Below are 20,954 nucleotides of genomic sequence, written 5' to 3'. Positions count from 1 at the left end.
TATAGTGGCTAAGTTTTATATTATTTTTTTATATAACCTACAAATACAGAATAGAAATGTGTGGCCTTTGAGTTAAAAATTGGGCTTGGCAAGCCTTCCACGTTAAGAAGCTTCCATTATTTATCATTGAGGATAAGAAAACAGTACTATACAGTTTTTAAATAATTGAAGAGCTGCAGATGTACAGTGACAGTATCAAGGGGGAGGCTTGGGGTGGTTTCAGTCCTCAAAGTCAGACCCAAATAAAAATAGTAATAATAATAATAATAATAATAATAATAATACTAATAATAATGTTGCTTCAGAACAAGTCTCCTAGTCTCCATTCCAACCAGAAAATCACCCCTAAGCTCCCAAAGTACAGAAATTTTGGTACTGCCCCTGCAGATGTGCTTGGGTGTTGGCTTCAGTGTTTATTTTAGGATTGGTAATGTTGGTGGCAGTAGCACCTTCCAGGCTTAGTCCATGACTCCTCATTGCTTAGAGCAGAATGCTGGAGTTAAATTGCTACTTCCTCGATCAGAGTGAAATACCACAGTCTACACAGTAGAAGATTTAACAAAAAAATTTTTTAATAATTGCTAAACCCAATACAGTTTAGTCAGATATTTCAAATACTTTTCAGATTATAATGACTGTTTTTATTTCTTATATATGACATATTGTAAACTTGCTCCAACATTAAAAATATATTTTATCTTGTACAGTGGCCTTCAACGTACTCTGTCACGTGGGTATTGGTTTGATCCCAGGCCCAGGTGATAGAAGAAGACCATCGGTAGATGGTTTTCCCACTACTGATGACATATTGACTGTAGGCTCTGGAGAGGGCCCTCATGATCGTGAACGCCCTCGACGCCCTGAAGATCGTGTTCCTGATGGTAGGCCTGTAGGGCCTGATGGCAGGCCTGTAGGGCCTGATGGCAGGGCTGTAGGGCCTGATGGCAGCTCAGTAGGGCCTGATGGCAGGCCAATAGGGCCTGATGGCAGGCCAATAGAGACTGACGGCAGGCCTGTAGGGCCTGATGGCAGGCCTGTAGGGCCTGATGGCAGGCCTGTAGGGCCTGATGGCAGGCCTGTAGGGCCTGATGTCACAATCCCTGGTATACACCCTGAGGAGATTGGAAGTAGTGATGGCACTGATGTTTCTAGACCTGGCAGTAGTCGAGTCCCAGTGGTGGACAGTGGCCAGGTGATTAATCCCCTAACTGGACAACCTGAGGACTTTGATGAGTGCGAGCTGATGGGTCACATGATGTGCAAGAATGGCCGCTGCATAAACACCATGGGCTCATTTCGTTGCGAGTGTAATGTTGGCTTCCGATACAATGAACCCAGTCACATGTGTGTTGGTATGTAACAGTACTAGCAGTTTTGGGGGTAAATGTGTTATGCATGCTCTGTGTATTTTAAGTTGTTTTATATTGGAGCAAAAATTGCAGCCAAAAAAATAGAGAAAGAGGAAAAGTATAAATATGAAACACTCATGTAGAACATACAATATTACTTGAGTATTTAGTATATAAACTTTTCTTTGTAATTCTTTTAGTCGTGACTGTAAGATATTCACAAGGCTTAGACATACAAGTGATATATCTGATCATTCCAACTGTTGTATGTGAGAGATTGTTTATAAAGAAACCTGCACTCCATGTAGCAGCTGGGTTAGCTGAGGACATTACCTGGGATAAGGTTGCCAGTCTTGTAGCCTTCACAGTTCATTGGTAGAGTCTAGGATTAGCACATGCTAAACTTAAGGTTTGACTCCTTAACATTCCTTGAAATAATACAATATATAATACCAATATGTACAGGTGTAATTGGATTATGATGTCAGATACTTCTAGAAAGATGACAACTGAATGAACGTTGGTGAATGTTTTCATCCTAAGGTCACCAGATGACTGTTGGGTTGTGAATGTTGCAACAAAGAGGAGGCTGGAGGTAGTGGAGATGTCGTGTCTGAGGGCAGTGTATGGTGTAAATATTATGCAGAGATCTCACATTTTGAAGATTACGAGGTGTGGAGTTACTAAAAGTGTTATCCAGAGAGCTGAGGAGGGGTTGTTGAGGTGGTTTGGTCATTTAGAGAGGATGGAGCAAAATAGGATGACTTGGAGGGCTTATAAATCTGTAGTGGAGGGAAGGTAGGGTAGGGGGCCATCACAGCAGGCATGTGTGAGCCTGATAAGTAGGAGTGAGTTGAGACAATGGTTTTTGGAACTTAAGAAGCTGTTGGAGTGTGAGCGTGGTAATATTTTGTGAAGGGATTCAGAGAAACCTGTTAGGCGGACTTGAGTCCTGGAGGTAGAAGTACAGTGCCTGCACCCTAAATGAGGGGATTGGGATATTTGCTGTTTATCATTGTCTTGCCAGAGGCAAGACAATGATAGTGTGAATGATGGTGAAAGTGTTTCTTTTTCCAGTCACCCTGCTTCAGTGGGAGATGTCCGGCATGTTATAAAAAAAATGATTGAGGGAAATCGGCCTGACGACACTGGAGGCCAGGAGGGTCAGGGGAGACATGATAACGACATATAAAATACTGCGCGGAATAGACGAGGTGGACAAAGACGGGATGTTCCAGAGATGGGACACAGACACAAGAGGTCACAACTGGAAGTTGAAGACTCAGATGAATCAAAGGGATGTTAGGAAGTATTTCTTCAGTCATAGAGTAGTCAGGCCATGGAATAGCCTAGAAAGTGATGTGGTGGAGGCAGGAACCATACATAGTTTTAAGGCGAGGTATGATAGAGCTCATGGGGCAGGGAGAGAGAGGACCTAGTAGCAATCAGCGAAGAGGCGGGGCCAGAAGCTGTGAATCGACCCCTGCAACCACAAATAGGTGAGTACAAATAGGTGAGTACACACACACACACACACACACACACACACACACACACACACACACACACACACACACACACACACACACACACACACACGCACACGCACATGCACACACGCACACACATGCGCATGTCACACGCACACACGTGCACACACGCGCACACACGCGCGCACACACACACACACACACACACACACACACACACACACACACACACACACACACACACACACACACACACACGTGCACACTTGCATGCATGCATGTATAATTGTGTATATGTGTATGATTACTATATTTAAATGTTTTATACCATCTGACTCATTTATTATTTCAGATATCAATGAGTGTGTCATCATTCAACACTTTCACCTCACTCACACATAATCACTGTTTTTGCAGAGGTGCTCAGAATACAACAGTTTAGAAGCATATACGTATAAAGATACACAACATATCCCTCCAAACTGCCAATATCCCAAACCCCTCCTTTAAAGTGCAGGCATTGTACTTCCCATTTCCAGAACTCAAGTCCGGCTATATAAAAATAACCGGTTTCCCTGAATCCCTTCACTAAATATTACCCTGCTCACACTCCAACAGCTCGTCAGGTCCCAATACCCATTCATCTCCATTCACTCCTATCTAACACGCTCAGGCACGCTTGGTGGAGGTCCAAGCCCCTCGCCCACAAAACCTCCTTTACCCCCTCCCTCCAACCTTTTCGAGGACGACCCCTACCCCGCCTTCCTTCCCCTACAGATTTATACACTCTCCATGTCATTCTACTTTGATCCATTCTCTCTAAATGACCAAACCACCTCAACAACCCCTCTTCAGCCCTCTGACTAATACTTTTATTAACTCCACACCTTCTCCTAATTTCCACACTCCGAATTCTCTGCATAATATTTACACCACACATTGCCCTTAGACAGGACATCTCCACTGCCTCCAACCGCCTCCTCGCTGCAGCATTTACAACCCAAGCTTCACACCCATATAAGAGTGTTGGTACCACTATACTTTCATACATTCCCTTCTTTGCCTCCATAGATAACATTTTTTGTCTCCACATATACCTCAATGCACCACTCACCTTTTATCCTTCATCAATTCTACGGTTAACCTCATCCTTCATAAACCCATGTGCTGACAAATCAACTCCGAAATATCTGAACACATTCACTTCTTCCATACTCCCTTCTCCCAATGTGATATCCAATTTATTTTTATCTATATCATTTGATACCCTCATTATCTTACTCTTGTCTATGTTCACTTTCAACTTTCTACCTTTACACACCCTCCCAAACTCATGCAATAACCTTTGCAACTTTTCTTTAGAATCTCCCATAAGCACAGTATCATCAGCAAAAAGTAACTGTGTCAATTCCCATTTTGTATTTGATTCCCCATAATTTAATCCCACCCCTCTCCCCAACACCCTAGCATTTACTTCTTTTACAACCCCATCTATAAATATATTAAACAACCATGGTGACATTACACATCCCTGTCTAAGACCTACTTTTACCAGGAAGTAATCTCCCTCTCTCCTACACACCCTAACCTGAGCCTCACTGTCCTCATAAAAACTCTTTACAGCATTTAGTAACTTACTACCTATTCCATATACCTGCAACATCTGCTTTTTTTTTTTTTTTTTTTCAACAAGTCGGCCGTCTCCCACCGAGGCAGGGTGACCCAAAAAAGAAAGAAAATCCCCAAAAAGAAAATACTTTCATCATCATTCAACACTTTCACCACACTCACACATTATCACTGTTTTTGCAGAGGTGCTCAGAATACAACAGTTTAGAAGCATATACATATAAAGATACACAACATATCCCTCCAAACTGCCAATATCCCAAACCCCTCCTTTAAAGTGCAGGCATTGTACTTCCCATTTCCAGGACTCAAGTCCGACTATATGAAAATAACCGGTTTCCCTGAATCCCTTCACTAAATATTACCCTGCTCACACTCCAACAGATCGTCAGGTCCCAAGTACCATTCGTCTCCATTCACTCCTATCTAACACGCTCACGCACGCTTGCTGGAAGTCCAAGCCCCTCGCCCACAAAACCTCCTTTACCCCCTCTCTCCAACCCTTTCGAGGACGACCCCTACCCCGCCTTCCTTCCCCTATAGATTTATATGCTTTCCATGTCATTCTACTTTGATCCATTCTCTCTAAATGACCAAACCACCTCAACAACCCCTCTTCTGCCCTCTGACTAATACTTTTATTAACTCCACACCTTTTCCTAATTTCCACACTCCGAATTTTCTGCATAATATTTACACCACACATTGCCCTTAAACAGGACATCTCCACTGCCTCCAACCGTCTCCTCGCTGCTGCATTTACCACCCAAGCTTCACACCCATATAAGAGTGTTGGTACTACTATACTTTCATACATTCCCTTCTTTGCCTCCATAGATAACGTTTTTTGACTCCACATATACCTCAACGCACCACTCACCTTTTTTCCCTCATCAATTCTATGATTAACCTCATCCTTCATAAATCCATCCGCCGACACGTCAACTCCCAAGTATCTGAAAACATTCACTTCTTCCATACTCCTCCTCCCCAATTTGATATCCAATTTTTCTTTATCTAAATCATTTGATACCCTCATCACCTTACTCTTTTCTATGTTCACTTTCAACTTTCTACCTTTACACACATTCCCAAACTCATCCACTAACCTTTGCAATTTTTCTTTAGAATCTCCCATAAGCACAGTATCATCAGCAAAAAGTAACTGTGTCAATTCCCATTTTGAATTTGATTCCCCAAAATTTAATCCCACCCCTCTCCCGAACACCCTAGCATTTACTTCCTTTACAACCCCATCTATAAATATATTAAACAACCATGGTGACATTACACATCCCTGTCTAAGACCTACTTTTACCGGGAAGTAGTCTCCCTCTCTTCTACACACCCTAACCTGAGCCTCACTATCCTCATAAAAACTCTTTACAGCATTTAATAACTTACCACCTATTCCATATACTTGCAACATCTGCCACATTGCTCCTCTATCCACTCTATCATATGCCTTTTCTAAATCCATAAATGCAATAAAAACTTCCCTACCTTTATCTAAATACTGTTCACATATATGCTTCAATGTAAACACTTGATCTACACATCCCCTACCCACTCTGAAACCTCCTTGCTCATCCGCAATCCTACATTCTGTCTTACCTCTAATTCTTTCAATTATAACCCTACCGTACACTTTTCCTGGTATACTCAGTAAACTTATTCCTCTATAATTTTTACAATCTCTTTTGTCCCCTTTCCCTTTATATAAAGGGACTATACATGCTCTCCGCCAATCCCTAGGTACCTTCCCCTCTTTCATACATTTATTAAACAAAAGTACCAACCACTCCAACACTATATCCCCCCCTGCTTTTAACATTTCTGTCATGATCCCATCAGTTCCAGCTGCTTTACCCCCTTTCATTCTACGTAATGCCTCACGTACCTCCCCCACACTTACATTCTGCTCTTCTTCACTCGATGGTATACCTCCCTGACCAGTGCATGAAATTACCGCCTCTCTTTCTTCCTTAACATTTAAAAGTTCCTCAAAATATTCTCGCCATCTACCTAATACCTCCATCTCCCCATCTACTAACTCCCCTACTCTGTTTTTAACTGACAAATCCATACTTTCCCTAGGCTTTCTTAACTTGTTTAACTCACTCCAAAATTTTTTCTTATTTTCATTAAAATTTCTTGACAGTGCCTCTCCCACTCTATCATCTGCTCTCCTTTTGCACTCTCTCACCACTCTCTTCACCTTTCTTTTACTCTCCATATACTCTGCTCTTCTTATAACACTTCTGCTTTGTAAAAACCTCTCATAAGCTACCTTTTTCTCTTCTCATCTTTGCACTAGCCCACTATAAAATTCATGAGACAGACAAAAGACACCAGCAATCCTACCATTATGTAAAACAATTACAGGCTTTCATTTTACACTCACTTGGCAGGACGGTAGTACCTCCCTGGGTGGTTGCTGTCTACCAACCTACTACCTCCATCACTTATACACACATTGTAAAATTTTGAATAAAAATATTATCAAGTTACTGTCCTAGCACTTAAATATATAATGTTCGAGTCATTTTTTTATAACTTTAATGTATTTGGTGTTGCAGACATCAACGAATGTGAACACGAAGGGGTTTGTCAACATGGTGTCTGCAATAATTTTCAGGGAAGCTTCCAGTGTATATGCGACCCAGGTTATGTGCTCACAGCAGACCGCTCCTCGTGCATTGACTTGGATGAATGTGTCCGTTCCCCCAATATCTGCAATAATGGCACATGCCTTAATTCCATGGGATCCTACCAGTGTCAGTGCTATCGAGGATTCAAGATTGGCCCTAACCGTGACTGTATCGGTAAGCTCATGCAGTGTTTTGTTTCAAATTATACATACATTTTGTCTTAGGTTATTGATGTTATGACTTACAGGATGCACCACAGGACCAACAGATACTGGCACAAATTATACACTGGTAGCTTACAACAGGTTATGTAATATCTCAAAGAACACAGAGGTACAATACCTTGACTGGATCAAACACAGATAGCCCTCACATAGGAGAAAGAAACTTATGATGATGTTTCAATCCAGTTTGGACAGTAATTAGTCATCATTAAGTTTCTTTCTCCTTTGTGTATGTAATATCTCTATAACTGGTATGTTGTGGCCAGTGTCTAGTTATATAATATCAGGTATGTAGGCTGAGTTTCATTCTGCTGTGAATCAGACCAGTATTAAGGATTTTCCTGACTATCTGACTATTTTGCAAGTTTCAAGATGGCCCCATTTGCAAAAGCTTATCCTGCTAACTCTGACTTTAAAGTGCCAGTATTTAAGACCCTCAACAGCTACAGTTCTTTGCACCTTATATCTGTCGTGGACTATTATTTAGTGATAGTTTGTTTCTTTGCCTTTTAGTTCCAAAACTATTATCCAGAGGTCTGAGGAAGGGTTATTGAGATGGTTTTGAACATGTAGAGAGGATGGAACAAAATAGAATGACTTCGAGAGTGTATAAATCTGTAGTGGAGGGTAGGCGGGGTAGGTGTTGGCCTAGGAAAGGTTGGAGGGAGGGGGTAAAGGGTGCGGCAGCGACCACAAAAATTCTTTATACCCTACGGGGTAGCCCAGTGGTGAGAGTCACGCCTCTCACCACTTGGGTCCAGGGTTTAATGCTGGAGCAAGGGGCTAGTGACCCCTTCTGTATAAATTACTAAATTTAAGAGGAACTTTCGTTTTTCTTTTTGGGCCACCCTGCCTTGGTGGGATATGGCCGGTCTGTTAAAAAAAAAATTTAAGATTACGTTTGGAAAGCTATTAATTAGATTAGGGACATGACTGAAAGATAATTGAGAGTCAAAGCATATCTATAGAAATGTACTTGATAATATGAGCTTTATTAGAGCACTAGGCATTTGTTATTTATATGCATATATTTAATCATTAAATACTTTAACCCTTAACCCTTTGAGGGTCGACAGGCCCTCTCCGAAACTTGTTCTCAGGGTCGGCCAAATTTCAAAAAAAAAAAAATTATTTTTTCTTATGAAAAAATAGAGTTTTTTTTTCTAAACATTATAGGATAAACAAAAAAAATTTACCATCAATACTTACGGAGATATGGATGCATGAAGTTTGCAGAAAATGAGCCGCGTATGGCAACAGCGGCGACTGCCGCTCACCCGGTAAACTTTGATTTACTTGTATTTGAAGGTTTGTTGTTTTTTTCACTATTTTATTTTTTCACATAACTTATGTGGCCTATGAGACCAAAGTAAGGTGCAATGTACATATATACACTCGTTGTATACAACACAATAAGCACACAAACATAATTATCAATATATTGTTTACAAAACTTGTTTACAAAAACAAACAATACAAAACATTGTTTATTATTATTGTTCTATAATATATATACCAATATACAGTCACTGAACATATTCCTATTAGTTCTGCAGCTTGTGGAACTCTGAAACATGGTGTCATACACAATGGTGTTTTATCTTTCTCCCTAATTCTATCTCTTTCAATCTGTCTCTCTCTTTCTATCTGTCTGTCTATCTCTGTCTCACAGGTACACATAAATACAAGTATACATAGTGTAAATTACCTAGGATAACCCAAGAAATCCAGACAAAGTGCTATACTCTGCTTGAAGATGTGAGTAAAAGTGATGACACAGTCTTGTGGCTCTCTGAGATAGAGAGCTAGACGGATAGACAGATAGACAGGGAGCTTGACAGACAGACAAATAGACAGACAGAAATGTTAGTGTACCAGTACCAGTGTACTAGTGTTCCACCCTCCTCCTCCTCTTCTTCCTCTTCCTCCTCTTCCCCCTACTCTTCCTCCTCTTCCCCCTACTCTTCCTCATACTCTTCCTCTTCCTCCTCTTCCTCTTCCTCCTACTCTTCCTCTTCCTCCTCCTCCTCTTCCTCCTCCTCCTCTTCTTCCTCTTCCTCCTACTCTTCCTCCTCCTCCTCTTCTTCCTCTTCCTCCTCTTCCCCCTAATCTTCCTCCTACTATTCCTCTTCCTCCTCCTCTTCCTCTTATTCCTCTTCATCCTACTCTTCCTCTTCCTCCTCCTCCTCTTCCTCCTCCTCCTCTTCTTCCTCTTCCCCCTACTCTTCCTCCTCCTCGTCCATAGTGTAAATTACAAGGAGTCGGCAGCTGTCAAAGTGACATATTGGCTCATTACTCTTTCCCCCTCCGGCCTGTCAAAACAATGGGGTCGGATGCTGCTTCCCCTCCTCCATTCTATCTAATTATCTTTCTCCCTCATTCTATCTGTCTGTCTATCTCTGTCTCACAGGTACACATAAATACAAGTATACATAGTATAAATTACCTAGGATAACCCAAGAAACCCAGACAAAGTGCTATACTCTGCTTGAAGATGTGAGTAAAAGTCATGACGTAGTCTTGTGGCTCTCTGAGACAGAGAGCTAGATGGATAGACAGGGAGCTTGACAGACAGGCAAATAGACAGACAGAAATGTTAGTATACCAGCAAAAACAAAGGGAGGGCGATGTTCATCTCATCTTTTGGCATCAGCTCTACCCTCATTTACCCTCATCAAACGTCAGCACTTATCAGATGTTATCTCCCCTTATCTTGTTACTGTCATGGGTGAACATTTATTATTACATATTAATATTATTACCTATTATTATTATTATGTATTATTATTATGTATTATTATTATTATGTATTATTATTATGTATTATTGTTATCATTACGTATTCTTCTTCTTCCTCCTCCTCCTCCTCCTCCTCCTCCTCCTCCTCCTCCTCCTCCTCCTCCTCCTCCTCCTCTTCTTCCTCCTCCTCCTCCTCTTCTTCTTCCTCCTCCTCCTCCTCCTCCTCCTCGGCCTCCTCCTCCTCCTCCTCCTCCTCCTCCTCCTCCTCCTCCTCTCCTCCTCCTCCTCCTCCTCCTCCTCCTCCTCCTCCTCCTCCTCCTCCTCCTCCTCCTCCTCCTCCTCCTCCTCCTCCTCCTCCTCCTCCTCCTCCCTCCTCCTCCTCTGCCTCCTCCTCCTCTTGCCTCCTCCTCCTCTTGCCTCCTCCTCCTCTTCTTCCTCCTCTGCCTCCTCCTCCTCTTGCCTCCTCCTCCTCTTGCCTCCTCCTCCTCTTGCCTCCTCCTCCTCTTGCCTCCTCCTCCTCTTGCCTCCTCCTCCTCTTGCCTCCTCCTCCTCTTGCCTCCTCCTCCTCTTGCCTCCTCCTCCTCTTGCCTCCTCCTCCTCTTGCCTCCTCCTCCTCTTGCCTCCTCCTCCTCTTGCCTCCTCCTCCTCTGCCTCCTCTCCTCTTGCCTCCTCCTCCTCTTGCCTCCTCCTCCTCTTGCCTCCTCCTCCTCTGGCCTCCTCCTCCTCTTGCCTCCTCCTCCTCTTGCCTCCTCCTCCTCTTGCCTCCTCCTCCTCTTGCCTCCTCCTCCTCTTGCCTCCTCCTCCTCTTGCCTCCTCCTCCTCTTGCCTCCTCCTCCTCTTGCCTCCTCCTCCTCTTGCCTCCTCCTCCTCTTGCCTCCTCCTCCTCTTGCCTCCTCCTCCTCTTGCCTCCTCCTCCTCTTGCCTCCTCCTCCTCTGCCTCCATTCTTGGAACAAGTTTGAAGAGCTTGTAGTTCATAATCACTATCATTATCATCACCAATGCTCACATCTGAGTCTGGGATTTTGGAAAATAGGAGTTTCCTCTTTGATTCTGGTACAACTGAACGACGGCCCAGCACCAGAGGTGGAAGGCTGTGGGTTGTCTGGGTTTTCCTCACTATTACCCATATTATGGTCATTAGTTTCGGTCAAAACCTCACCAGAACCTTGAAACTCATCTTCACTGTCACTTCCATCTGTATTAGAACTGTCACTGGGGAACAAAAGTGTCCCAATTCGCCGAGGAGTGAGGAACTTCTTACCGCAGGGCACGGTGGAAATTGTGTACTATGATGGCATTCCCACAATGCACCACTGGGTCCCAGATTTTTTTCCTACTGCGCACACCCACCACACAGACCCATTCTCTCACATCTAGGCTTATCAGCCTTTTCCTGCGAGATTTGAGGCCGCTAGAATTTATGCGTACTAGTACGTCAAAAACCCCTATGCGTAAGACGTACTAGTACGACCAAAACCCTCAAAGGGTTAAACGGTCCAAGCAAATCGACGTTCAAATTCGTAGTGCTACAAAATTAGATCTACTTTTTTTAACATATTTTCATATGTAACAAAAAATAAAATGTAGATAAAAGTTTTTTTTACACATTTTCAAATGTAAAACAAAAAAGAAGATGTACATTTTTTTACATACTTTCAGATGTTGAAAAAACGTATATATACGTTTGGACCATTTAAGGGTTAATCATGTATTACACATTTTCAGTTCATATCCCAAGGTACCACTGTACTTCATATTGTACTGAGGATTGCTCAACCATTTACTCATTACTTCTAAATTAAGATTCTTAAATTTCATTGTTTTAAATAGTACTAAATTGTAATACATCATATTGTAAATTGTTATAAACTAATTCAGTAGTGTAATTATTCTCTACTGAACTTCTGTACTAGACTTATTAAAGTCATATAGCATTACCTAATAATACTAATTTCTCTTGTACTTGCTGTAACTCATCCAGTGACCATATGAACTGTTATTGCCTTATTAATCTTAAGTTAATTTTAAGTTTGCCCAAAATGCTCCGCATACAAAGGGGCTTTTGGCATGTACACCCAACTTTTATGTTCCTTTGTACAACCATGTATCATGTGAAAATAAATTTATTATTATTATTATTATTATTATTATTATTATTATTATTATTATTATTATTAGGAGGAGGAGGCAGTAACAGAAATGACATCTCTATTCACATTTTATAAGCCACAAACTTTTGTAGTATTCTCTTTGTACAGATGTGAATGAGTGTCTGATCAACGTAGGTCTTTGTGTCAATGGTCGCTGTCGAAACACTGAAGGTTCATTCAGATGCGAGTGTGCTGATGGCTATACCCTCACACCAAATGGAGAGCAGTGTCGTGATATTAATGAATGCTCTGAGGTAGGTTGACAGATGTCTTATATGAGGTTTACCTCTTACTCAATTCCAGGAGTTTTATGTAAAATATTATCCAGTATCCAGTAGCTGGACTTGAGTCCTGGAGGTGGAAAGTACAGTGTCTGCACTCTAAAAGAGGGGTTTGGGATATTTGCTGTTTAGAGTGACATCTAAACTGTCTTATCTGTGCTCCTCTAGAAGAGAGTGATAGTGTGAATGATGGTGAAAGTTTTTTTTTTTTTTTTTTTTTGGGGGGGGGGGTCACCCTGCCTTGATGGGAGATGGCTAGTGTGTTAAAAAAAAAAGTTATCTTTTGTCAGAATTTCATTGAGCAGTGCTTGCCATAATTTGGAAAAGGGATGTTGCCCCAAGTACAGTAATTTCAGCTTTCTTTATCCTATGTAAAAAATCAAACAATCACTAACTTGTGACGCTGATTGCCCCTCATTGCTTTATTAAGTTCATGAGTATTACAGTTACATTGCATAGATTCTTTTTCAGTCATTAATATTTGGTGACTGAAAATATCATCAATAATAGTAACATCATTAACACCAATACTTTTTAATTAAAAGTAGTCTCACAAACAGCACCTGCTATGATTACATTTGCAAGGAATTACCAAATATAGGAGTGTCTTGAGAATAAGAGGTAATCAGGCTTGATCCATGAAGGAAGAGGACAGCTCTATTTCTGAGATTAGGAGTTTATTATCTTTGGAAAGTATTATTTGTTTTTAGTGATTTACTGATTCCAAGGATTTGTGAAAGCATTGCATAAGCACCTTCTAATACCAGCTTTTTGTTTTGTACCATATATTACCGGCCATAAAATAAGGTTATGTTTTACCAAGTAAATATGCCCAAACTAATACCTGATGAGTGCAAACCACCCAAAAAATTAAGAAATTATCACCTGTTCTGTGAATCACCACCATGTTCATATTGTTGGGGTATTGGGTTGTGATGGTTCTGAGCAGCTCTGAGAATGTGAATGTGATTTCTTCTTTGGGTCACCCTGCCTTGGCAGGAGATGGTTTTGAGTTAAATATGAAAGTTTCATTTAAGTAAAAAATATGAAAGAGTATTTCTGTAAACATAAGAATAGAGAAGCACTTAATTAATCTTACTTGCCTGTACTAGGTATTTTTTCTCAAACACAACCCTTCTCATTTATATAAGAACATAAGACAAGAGCGCTGCAGAAAGACCACAGCCCTTTGCTGGGCAGGTTCTTCTCAAACCCAACCCTTCTTACTTGTACAAGGACATAACCCCTGAAGAGGGTTATGTTTTTGTACAGTGAAGGGCTCTTGATCCAAGTAACTGAATTTATCCTCCCTTGGATCCAACCGAAATGCTTCTTACTCCTCCAGTCTTTTCTTGAAGACTTCTACACTTGTTCCAGCAGTGTTTCTGATATCTTCTGGTAAGATGTTGAATAATCTGGGATCACGAATGTTGATACAGTTTTTCCTTACTGTGCCCACTGTGCCCCTGCTCTTCACTGGGTTTATCTTGCACTTCCTCCCATATCTCTTGCTCCAGTATGTTGTTATGGCTGTGTGCAGATTTGGGACTAGGCCCTCAAGTACCTTCTAGGTATATATTATTATGTATCTCTCTCTCCTCCACTCCAGTGAGTACATTTTCAAGACTAAGTTATTTTTTTTTTTTTTTTTTTAACAAGTCGGCCGTCTCCCACCGAGGCAGGGTGACCCAAAAAAGAAAGAAAATCCCCAAAAAGAAAATACTTTCATCATCATTCAACACTTTCATCACACTCACACATTATCACTGCTTTTGCAGAGGTGCTCAGAATACAACAGCTTAGAAGCATATACGTATAAAGATACACAACATATCCCTCCAAACTGCCAATATCCCAAACCCCTCCTTTAAAGTGCAGGCATTGTACTTCCCTTTTCCAGGACTCAAGTCTGACTATATGAAAATAACCGGTTTACCTGAATCCCTTCACTAAATATTACCCTGCTGACACTCCAACAGATCGTCAGGTCCCAAGTATCATTTGCCTCCATTCACTCCTATCTAACACGCTCATGCACGCTTGCTGGAAATCCAAGCCCCTAGCCCACAAAACCACCTTTACCCCTTCTTTCCAACCCTTTCGAGGACGACCCCTACCCCTCCTTCCTTCCCCTATAGATTTATATGCTTTCCATGTCATTCTACTTTGATCCATTCTCTCTAAATGACCAAACCACCTCAACAACCCCTCTTAAGGTATTCCCACTAATTCAAATGCTTTACTGGCTCTTTGTGGGCCATAAATGATTTCTGTATTTGTTCAAGCTCTGATATTTCTCCTGCCTTGATTAGGACCATGAGCACTGAGCAATATTCCAAATGGGGGAGCACTAGCAATTTGAAAAGTGTCATCATTGGTATTATTTCCCATGTTTTGAAGGTTCTCAGTACCCACCCTGTCATTCTCCTGGTTGTCATGACCTTTGTCTTTTTATGTTCTTTGAGAGAAAGATCAGTTGACATAGTTATTCTTAAGTCTTGCACATGTCCCTTTCATTCTATATTATGATCCTCTTGAGTTTTGTATGCAATCTGTTACTTTTGAGTTCTTCATTCTTTCCATACCTAAGCAGTTGCAATTTATTACCATTGAATACTGCAGTAGGCCTACTGGCCTACTGCAGTATTCAATAGTAATAAATGAATGGTAATAAATAAGTGATAATAAATGAAGTACTGCAGTAGGCCTACTGGCCTACTGCAGTAGGCCAGTAGGCCTACTGCAGTAAGAACAACCAACATATCAATTCTGTAACCCACAAGTACAGACAGACAGATACATCAGGGTCTGCTCAGCCTGGCCCTCCAGGAAAGGGTTACTTTGTTCTTCCCTTGTAAGTACATCCTCACTCTTGAAATTTAAGGAAAGGATCCAGAGGAGGAGTGGAAGTTATGAATGGCAAACAGTATAGATAAATTGATAAATTGGTGGAACTATTTGACGACACAGATACATACAGTATAGTCCACAGATCCCTCATGAACAAGGAAACAGAAGTTTCTAACCAGTTCACGTTAAGATTCTCCAGAAAACACCTCATAGGGTATAATTGTGTTACCTATTTCACCTCTTATGCTTGTCCTGCGCACATATACAGTTTCTTTAAATATGCAAGACCAACAATCCTCTCAATCCCATCATGTTCATCATAGGAAGTGCACTATACAAACTAGCAGGGAAACTTGCTAGATACCTTTGAAAACCTTTAAGAATCATAAACCCCTCACATATCAGGCACTTGGGGAAGCAATTGTTCAGACGTCATGGTTGCAGCTTGCACAGCAAGAAATTAGCAAATTTAGACGTTTCTTCTATGTTCTCTGCCATTTCCTTAGAAATGACTTCAATTTCTCCAGACCCACTTTTCGCCCTGCATGAACCCCTCCCTCTTCCCTCTTCTGCCCCAGAATTGTATCAATTCAGGTACTTAGCTTCATCCTTAATGTATCTTTAATTAGAATTTTACATTGAATTACTGGATACCTTCAATGCAGTATAAACTAAGTATTCTTATTCTCATGTACTATATTTGTCTCATTGTCTAGTAATTATAAGTTAATTTTAAGGCTGCCAGAAAAGCTTTGCATAACAAGGGAATTTCTACAAAGTAGTTTATACATGTCAGTTACCATAACTGTGTACTGTGCAATACTCCACTTTATCAAAATGAAGTTGTTTGTTTGTTATTGGAGGAAAAGGAGGAGGACTGCTCAACAAACTGAAAATCCTCAGCATTAGGAAGAACAACAGTTTTTTTTTTACGAAGTATACAGGAAACCTACCAGTAATGCTGATTATAACCCATTGTTATTGCCACCAAAGCATGAAAATTGAGAGGAGTTCTTTCTGGCTTCCTTCTCAAAGTCCTTAGAATATGGAGAGCAGAGTTCCAGAGAGATGAACAACTACTGTCTGTGTGAAAAGTTTCCTCATGGGATATGAAACCACTGTGTTGACTGCTGATGCAGAAAAAGCATGATTAACTCCCATCTGTGAAGCCTGTAAATCTACTCTAGTTTTATTCCTGTGTATAACACCCTCCAGGTTATGCAAGAATATGACTATTTGAAGGAATGTCAGATTCAACTCCTCCCTTTCCCATCTCTCTTTTTTGTTGTCTTATGGCCAGTAATACATAGTGGTTTTGTTTTAGCAGTACAGGAGGGCCTCACTTCCATTCATTGACAACTGGGACCTCTTCTATGGCAGAAATGACATGTATGCTAGGGATGGGGTTCACTTATCTAGGTGTGGGGTGGGAGCACTGGCAACTGCAGTGGAGGGAGCAGTTAGGACTTTAAACTAGGAATAGTTAGTGGTATGGGTTTTGGCAGGAAAACAGTGAAGTCCCAGTGTAGTAATATTACGAGTTCTAGGGGAACTAGTAATAATAAGAACGAGATAGATATTGAAAAGCCAGGGACCTTGGGTGATAAAGACAGTAATAGGTTTAGTAGAAAAATAGAAATGAGCAGGAAGGGTAAAGAGAAAGGAGAGTCTTTCAATGTTTATTATGCTAATTGCCGTAGTGCTAGGAATAAGATGGACGAGTTGAGATTAGTTGCTAGTGTAGGTAACATTGATGTATTTGCCTTAACTGAGACGTGGTTTAATTCAAAAAGTCGGGACATGCCTGCGGAATGTCATATTCAGGGTTTTAAATTGTTCCAAGAAGATAGAAGTATTGGGAAGGGGGGTGGGGTGGCATTGTATGTCCGAGATCGCTTGAACTGTTGCATAAAAACGGGTATTAAGTCTGAAGTAACACATACAGAGTCTGTTTGGATAGAATTTTCAGAGGGGCATGAAAAATTGATTTTAGGTGTGATATACCGTCCCCCAAACTTAGATAGGGACCAAGGGAGACTACTATGGGAGGAAATTGTTAAGGCCACAAGGCACGATAATGTAGTAATTCTAGGAGACTTTAACTTTAGTCATATTGATTGGAATTTCTTGACTGGGAATTTAGAATCATACGACTTCTTAGAAGTAGTTCAGGATTGTTTTTTGAAGCAGTTTGTGACAGAACCTACAAGGGGTAATAACCTGCTTGACTTAGTTCTGGCAAACAATGAATCCCTTGTTAATAATTTAGAAATTTCAGAGGAACTGGGTGCTAGCGACCACAAATCAATTACATTTAGCATTGAATGGAAGTACGATAGTAGCGATAACTCAGTAACAGTCCCAGATTTTCGCTTAGCAGATTACGATGGGCTTAGAGAACACTTATCATCTGTTGACTGGGGTAACGAAGAGAGCTATCAATATGACAGTTTTCTGAACACTATACATGCTGCTCAAAGAACGTTTATCCCGTATAAAGAAATTAGATCAATAGAAATGACCCAAAATGGATGAATAATAGGCTGTATCTACTAGGGCATAAGAAAGGAATTTATAGGCGTATCAAAAGAGGTGAGGGTCATCTTATGAATCAGTATATTGACATTAAGAGGGACATTAAAAAGGGGATAAGAAAAGCTAAAAGGGACTATGAAATTAAAGTTGCTAGGGATTCTAAAACTAACCCAAAAAGTTTTTTCCAGGTCTATAGAACAAAAGTTAGAGATAAGATAGGTCCCCTTAAAAATAACTATGGGCATCTTACTGACAAAGAGAATGAAATGTGCTCGATTTTAAATAATTATTTTCTCTCGTTTTTTTACACAGGAAGACACTAATAATATTCCAGTAATTAATTTTTATAGTGGGCCAGAAGAAGATAAATTATGTAACATCACAGTCACTAGTGAAATGGTTGTGAAGCAGATAGACAGACTGAAGCAAAATAAGTCACCGGGTCCTGATGAGGTTTTTTTCAAGGGTTCTTAAGGAATGCAAAATGGAACTCTGTGAACCATTAACTAATATTTTTAATTTATCTCTTCAAACAGGTGTAGTGTCTGATATGTGGAAGATGGCTAATGTAATTCCTATTTTTAAAACAGGGGACAAGTCGTTACCGTCAAATTACCGCCCAATAAGCCTGACCTCAATTGTAGGCAAATTACTAGAGTCAATTATAGCTGAGATTATAAGAAGCCATCTCGATAAGCATAGCTTGATTAATGATACTCAGCATGGATTCACAAGAGGCCGGTCTTGTCTAACTAATTTATTAACTTTCTTCAGTAAAGCTTTTGAGGCTGTTGATCACGATAAAGAATTTGATATTATTTACTTAGATTTTAGTAAGGCTTTTGATAGAGTTCCGCACCATAGACTGTTAAAGAAAGTGGCAGCTCATGGCATTGGGGGAAAAGTGCTCTCGTGGATCGAGTCATGGCTCACTGACAGGAAGCAGAGAGTGTCCATAAATGGGGTTAAATCCGAGTGGGGATCTGTAACAAGTGGCGTTCCACAGGGATCAGTCTTGGGCCCGTTGTTGTTTATAATATATATCAATGATCTTGATGAGGGAATTACTAGTGATATGAGCAAATTCGCCGATGACACAAAGATAGGTAGGATAATTGATTCAAACGTAGATGTTAGGGAACTTCAGGAGGATTTAAACAAACTCTATTCTTGGTCAGAAAAGTGGCAGATGCAGTTCAATGTAGATAAATGCAAGGTTCTGAAGCTCGGGAGTGCCCATAACCCTAGTACTTATAAGTTAAATGATGTAGAACTTAGCCATACAGATTGCGAAAAGGACTTGGGGGTTATGGTGAGCAGCAACCTTAAACCAAGACAGCAATGCCTAAGCGTACGTAATAAGGCAAATAGATTACTGGGATTTATATCAAGAAGTGTAAGCAACAGAAGTCCAGAGGTCATACTGCAGCTTTATACATCATTAGTAAGGCCTCACCTAGATTATGCAGCTCAATTCTGGTCTCCATATTACAGAATGGACATAAATTCGTTAGAAAACATTCAGCGTAGGATGACTAAATTAATACATAGCATTAGAAATCTTCCTTATGAAGAAAGATTGAAGACTCTTAAGTTACATTCACTTGTTAGACGAAGAATGAGGGGAGACCTGATCGAAGTGTATAAGTGGAAGATGGTATTAAAAAGGGGATATAATAAGGTCTTGAGGATGTCTCTCCAAGAGAGAACCCGCAGTAATGGATTTAAATTAGATAAGTTTAGATTTAGAAAGGACATAGGAAAGTATTGGTTTGGAAATAGGGTAGTTGATGAGTGGAACAGTCTACCTAGTTGGGTTATTGAGGCTAGGACTTTGGGTAGTTTCAAATTTAGGTTGGATAAGTACATGAGTGGGAGGGGTTGGATTTGAGTGGGACTTTCACATCAGAGCTTATTTCTTGAGTAGCATTGAAAATTGGGTTGGGCGTTTTGTTAGTGGGATGAATTTGCCTGGTAGGATGCAGATTGTAAAGGACCTGCCTAGTATGGGCTAACAGGCCTGCTGCAGTGTTCCTCCTTTCTTATGTTCTTCTTGAAAGGCCTAGTCTTTACTATTTTACTCAGATGTATTTTGTGTCAATGGATCTCAGCATGCTTTCTGTTTGAATTCCATGACCCAGTATAGGAATTACAAAGTGTGTGTATAGCAGAACACCAGTAATAAATTCATGGGTCACTACTTGCCAGGTTAGACCTATTTATAATCTTCTGTGAACAAGCTCACTTGTGTTCTTTTGAGTAAATGTAAAAAATTTGCTTGGGCATGTGTTCATGTGTAAATAATAATAAGCTCAAGCTAATCTCTTGAAATAAATTTTGATTTTCTCTTGAAATAAATATTGATTTTATCTTGAAATAAATTTTGATTTTTCTCTTGAAATAAATTTTGATTTTCTCTTGAAATAAATTTTGATTTTCTCCTGAAATATATTTTGAATACTGAAAGTATTAAATGTATATTTATTTAATCTTTTGCATATGCAGCGAGATGATGTGTGTCCCGCCCCTGGACGTTGTCAAAATCTAATGGGATCCTTCATTTGTGACTGCCCAGAAGGATTCATATTGGCACATGATGGAATGTCATGCATTGGTAAAGTGTATATTGTATGTAGATATTCATGTATAACTGAACAAATGTTTCCATAGGTATTGATTCTTGAAAGAACAGTAGTGTGGTCATACTGTTCAATAGAGACCATTGTACATATACACAAATAATAAACAACACAAAATTTTATTTTTAAAATGTATATTACATGAATGTAGATTGCATTCATAAAAGGGGCAGGGGTGGGGAAAGATAAAGGTCAGGAAAAGAGGACAGAGATAGAAACTCAAAACTAGAATGTGTGAAAAGGGAGGTGAGCAAGCGGACAACACTAGGACAGTAGGTAGTACAAGCTAATACTATACATGATTTCACTTATATATGACAAATCACAGGTGGTAAAAAATTATTTACTTCTCTGTGTATTGTATATATTTTTGTATTTGTCCATTCAAAAATAAGTCTGGGAGAAATTGTGGAATA

General features: G+C 40.3%; 1 protein-coding gene across 1 annotated transcript; it reads left to right on the top strand.

The window, feature by feature from the left end:
- Nucleotides 1–707: 707 nt before the first annotated feature.
- Nucleotides 708–20,584, top strand: LOC128695528 (latent-transforming growth factor beta-binding protein 1; the record flags this gene model as incomplete). Its single annotated transcript, XM_070081654.1, has 5 exons — nucleotides 708–1,352; nucleotides 3,192–3,203; nucleotides 7,048–7,293; nucleotides 12,342–12,487; nucleotides 20,405–20,584. Coding segments are annotated over 5 exons (1,214 nt in total), but the record flags the coding sequence as incomplete, so codon positions are not given.
- Nucleotides 20,585–20,954: the final 370 nt, after the last annotated feature.

Source organism: Cherax quadricarinatus, unplaced genomic scaffold, assembly GCF_038502225.1.
Source record: "Cherax quadricarinatus isolate ZL_2023a unplaced genomic scaffold, ASM3850222v1 Contig3513, whole genome shotgun sequence".
Taxonomy (NCBI): domain Eukaryota; kingdom Metazoa; phylum Arthropoda; class Malacostraca; order Decapoda; family Parastacidae; genus Cherax; species Cherax quadricarinatus.
Note: the sequence above shows the minus strand (reverse complement) of the source record. Positions and strands in the feature narration are given on the sequence as shown.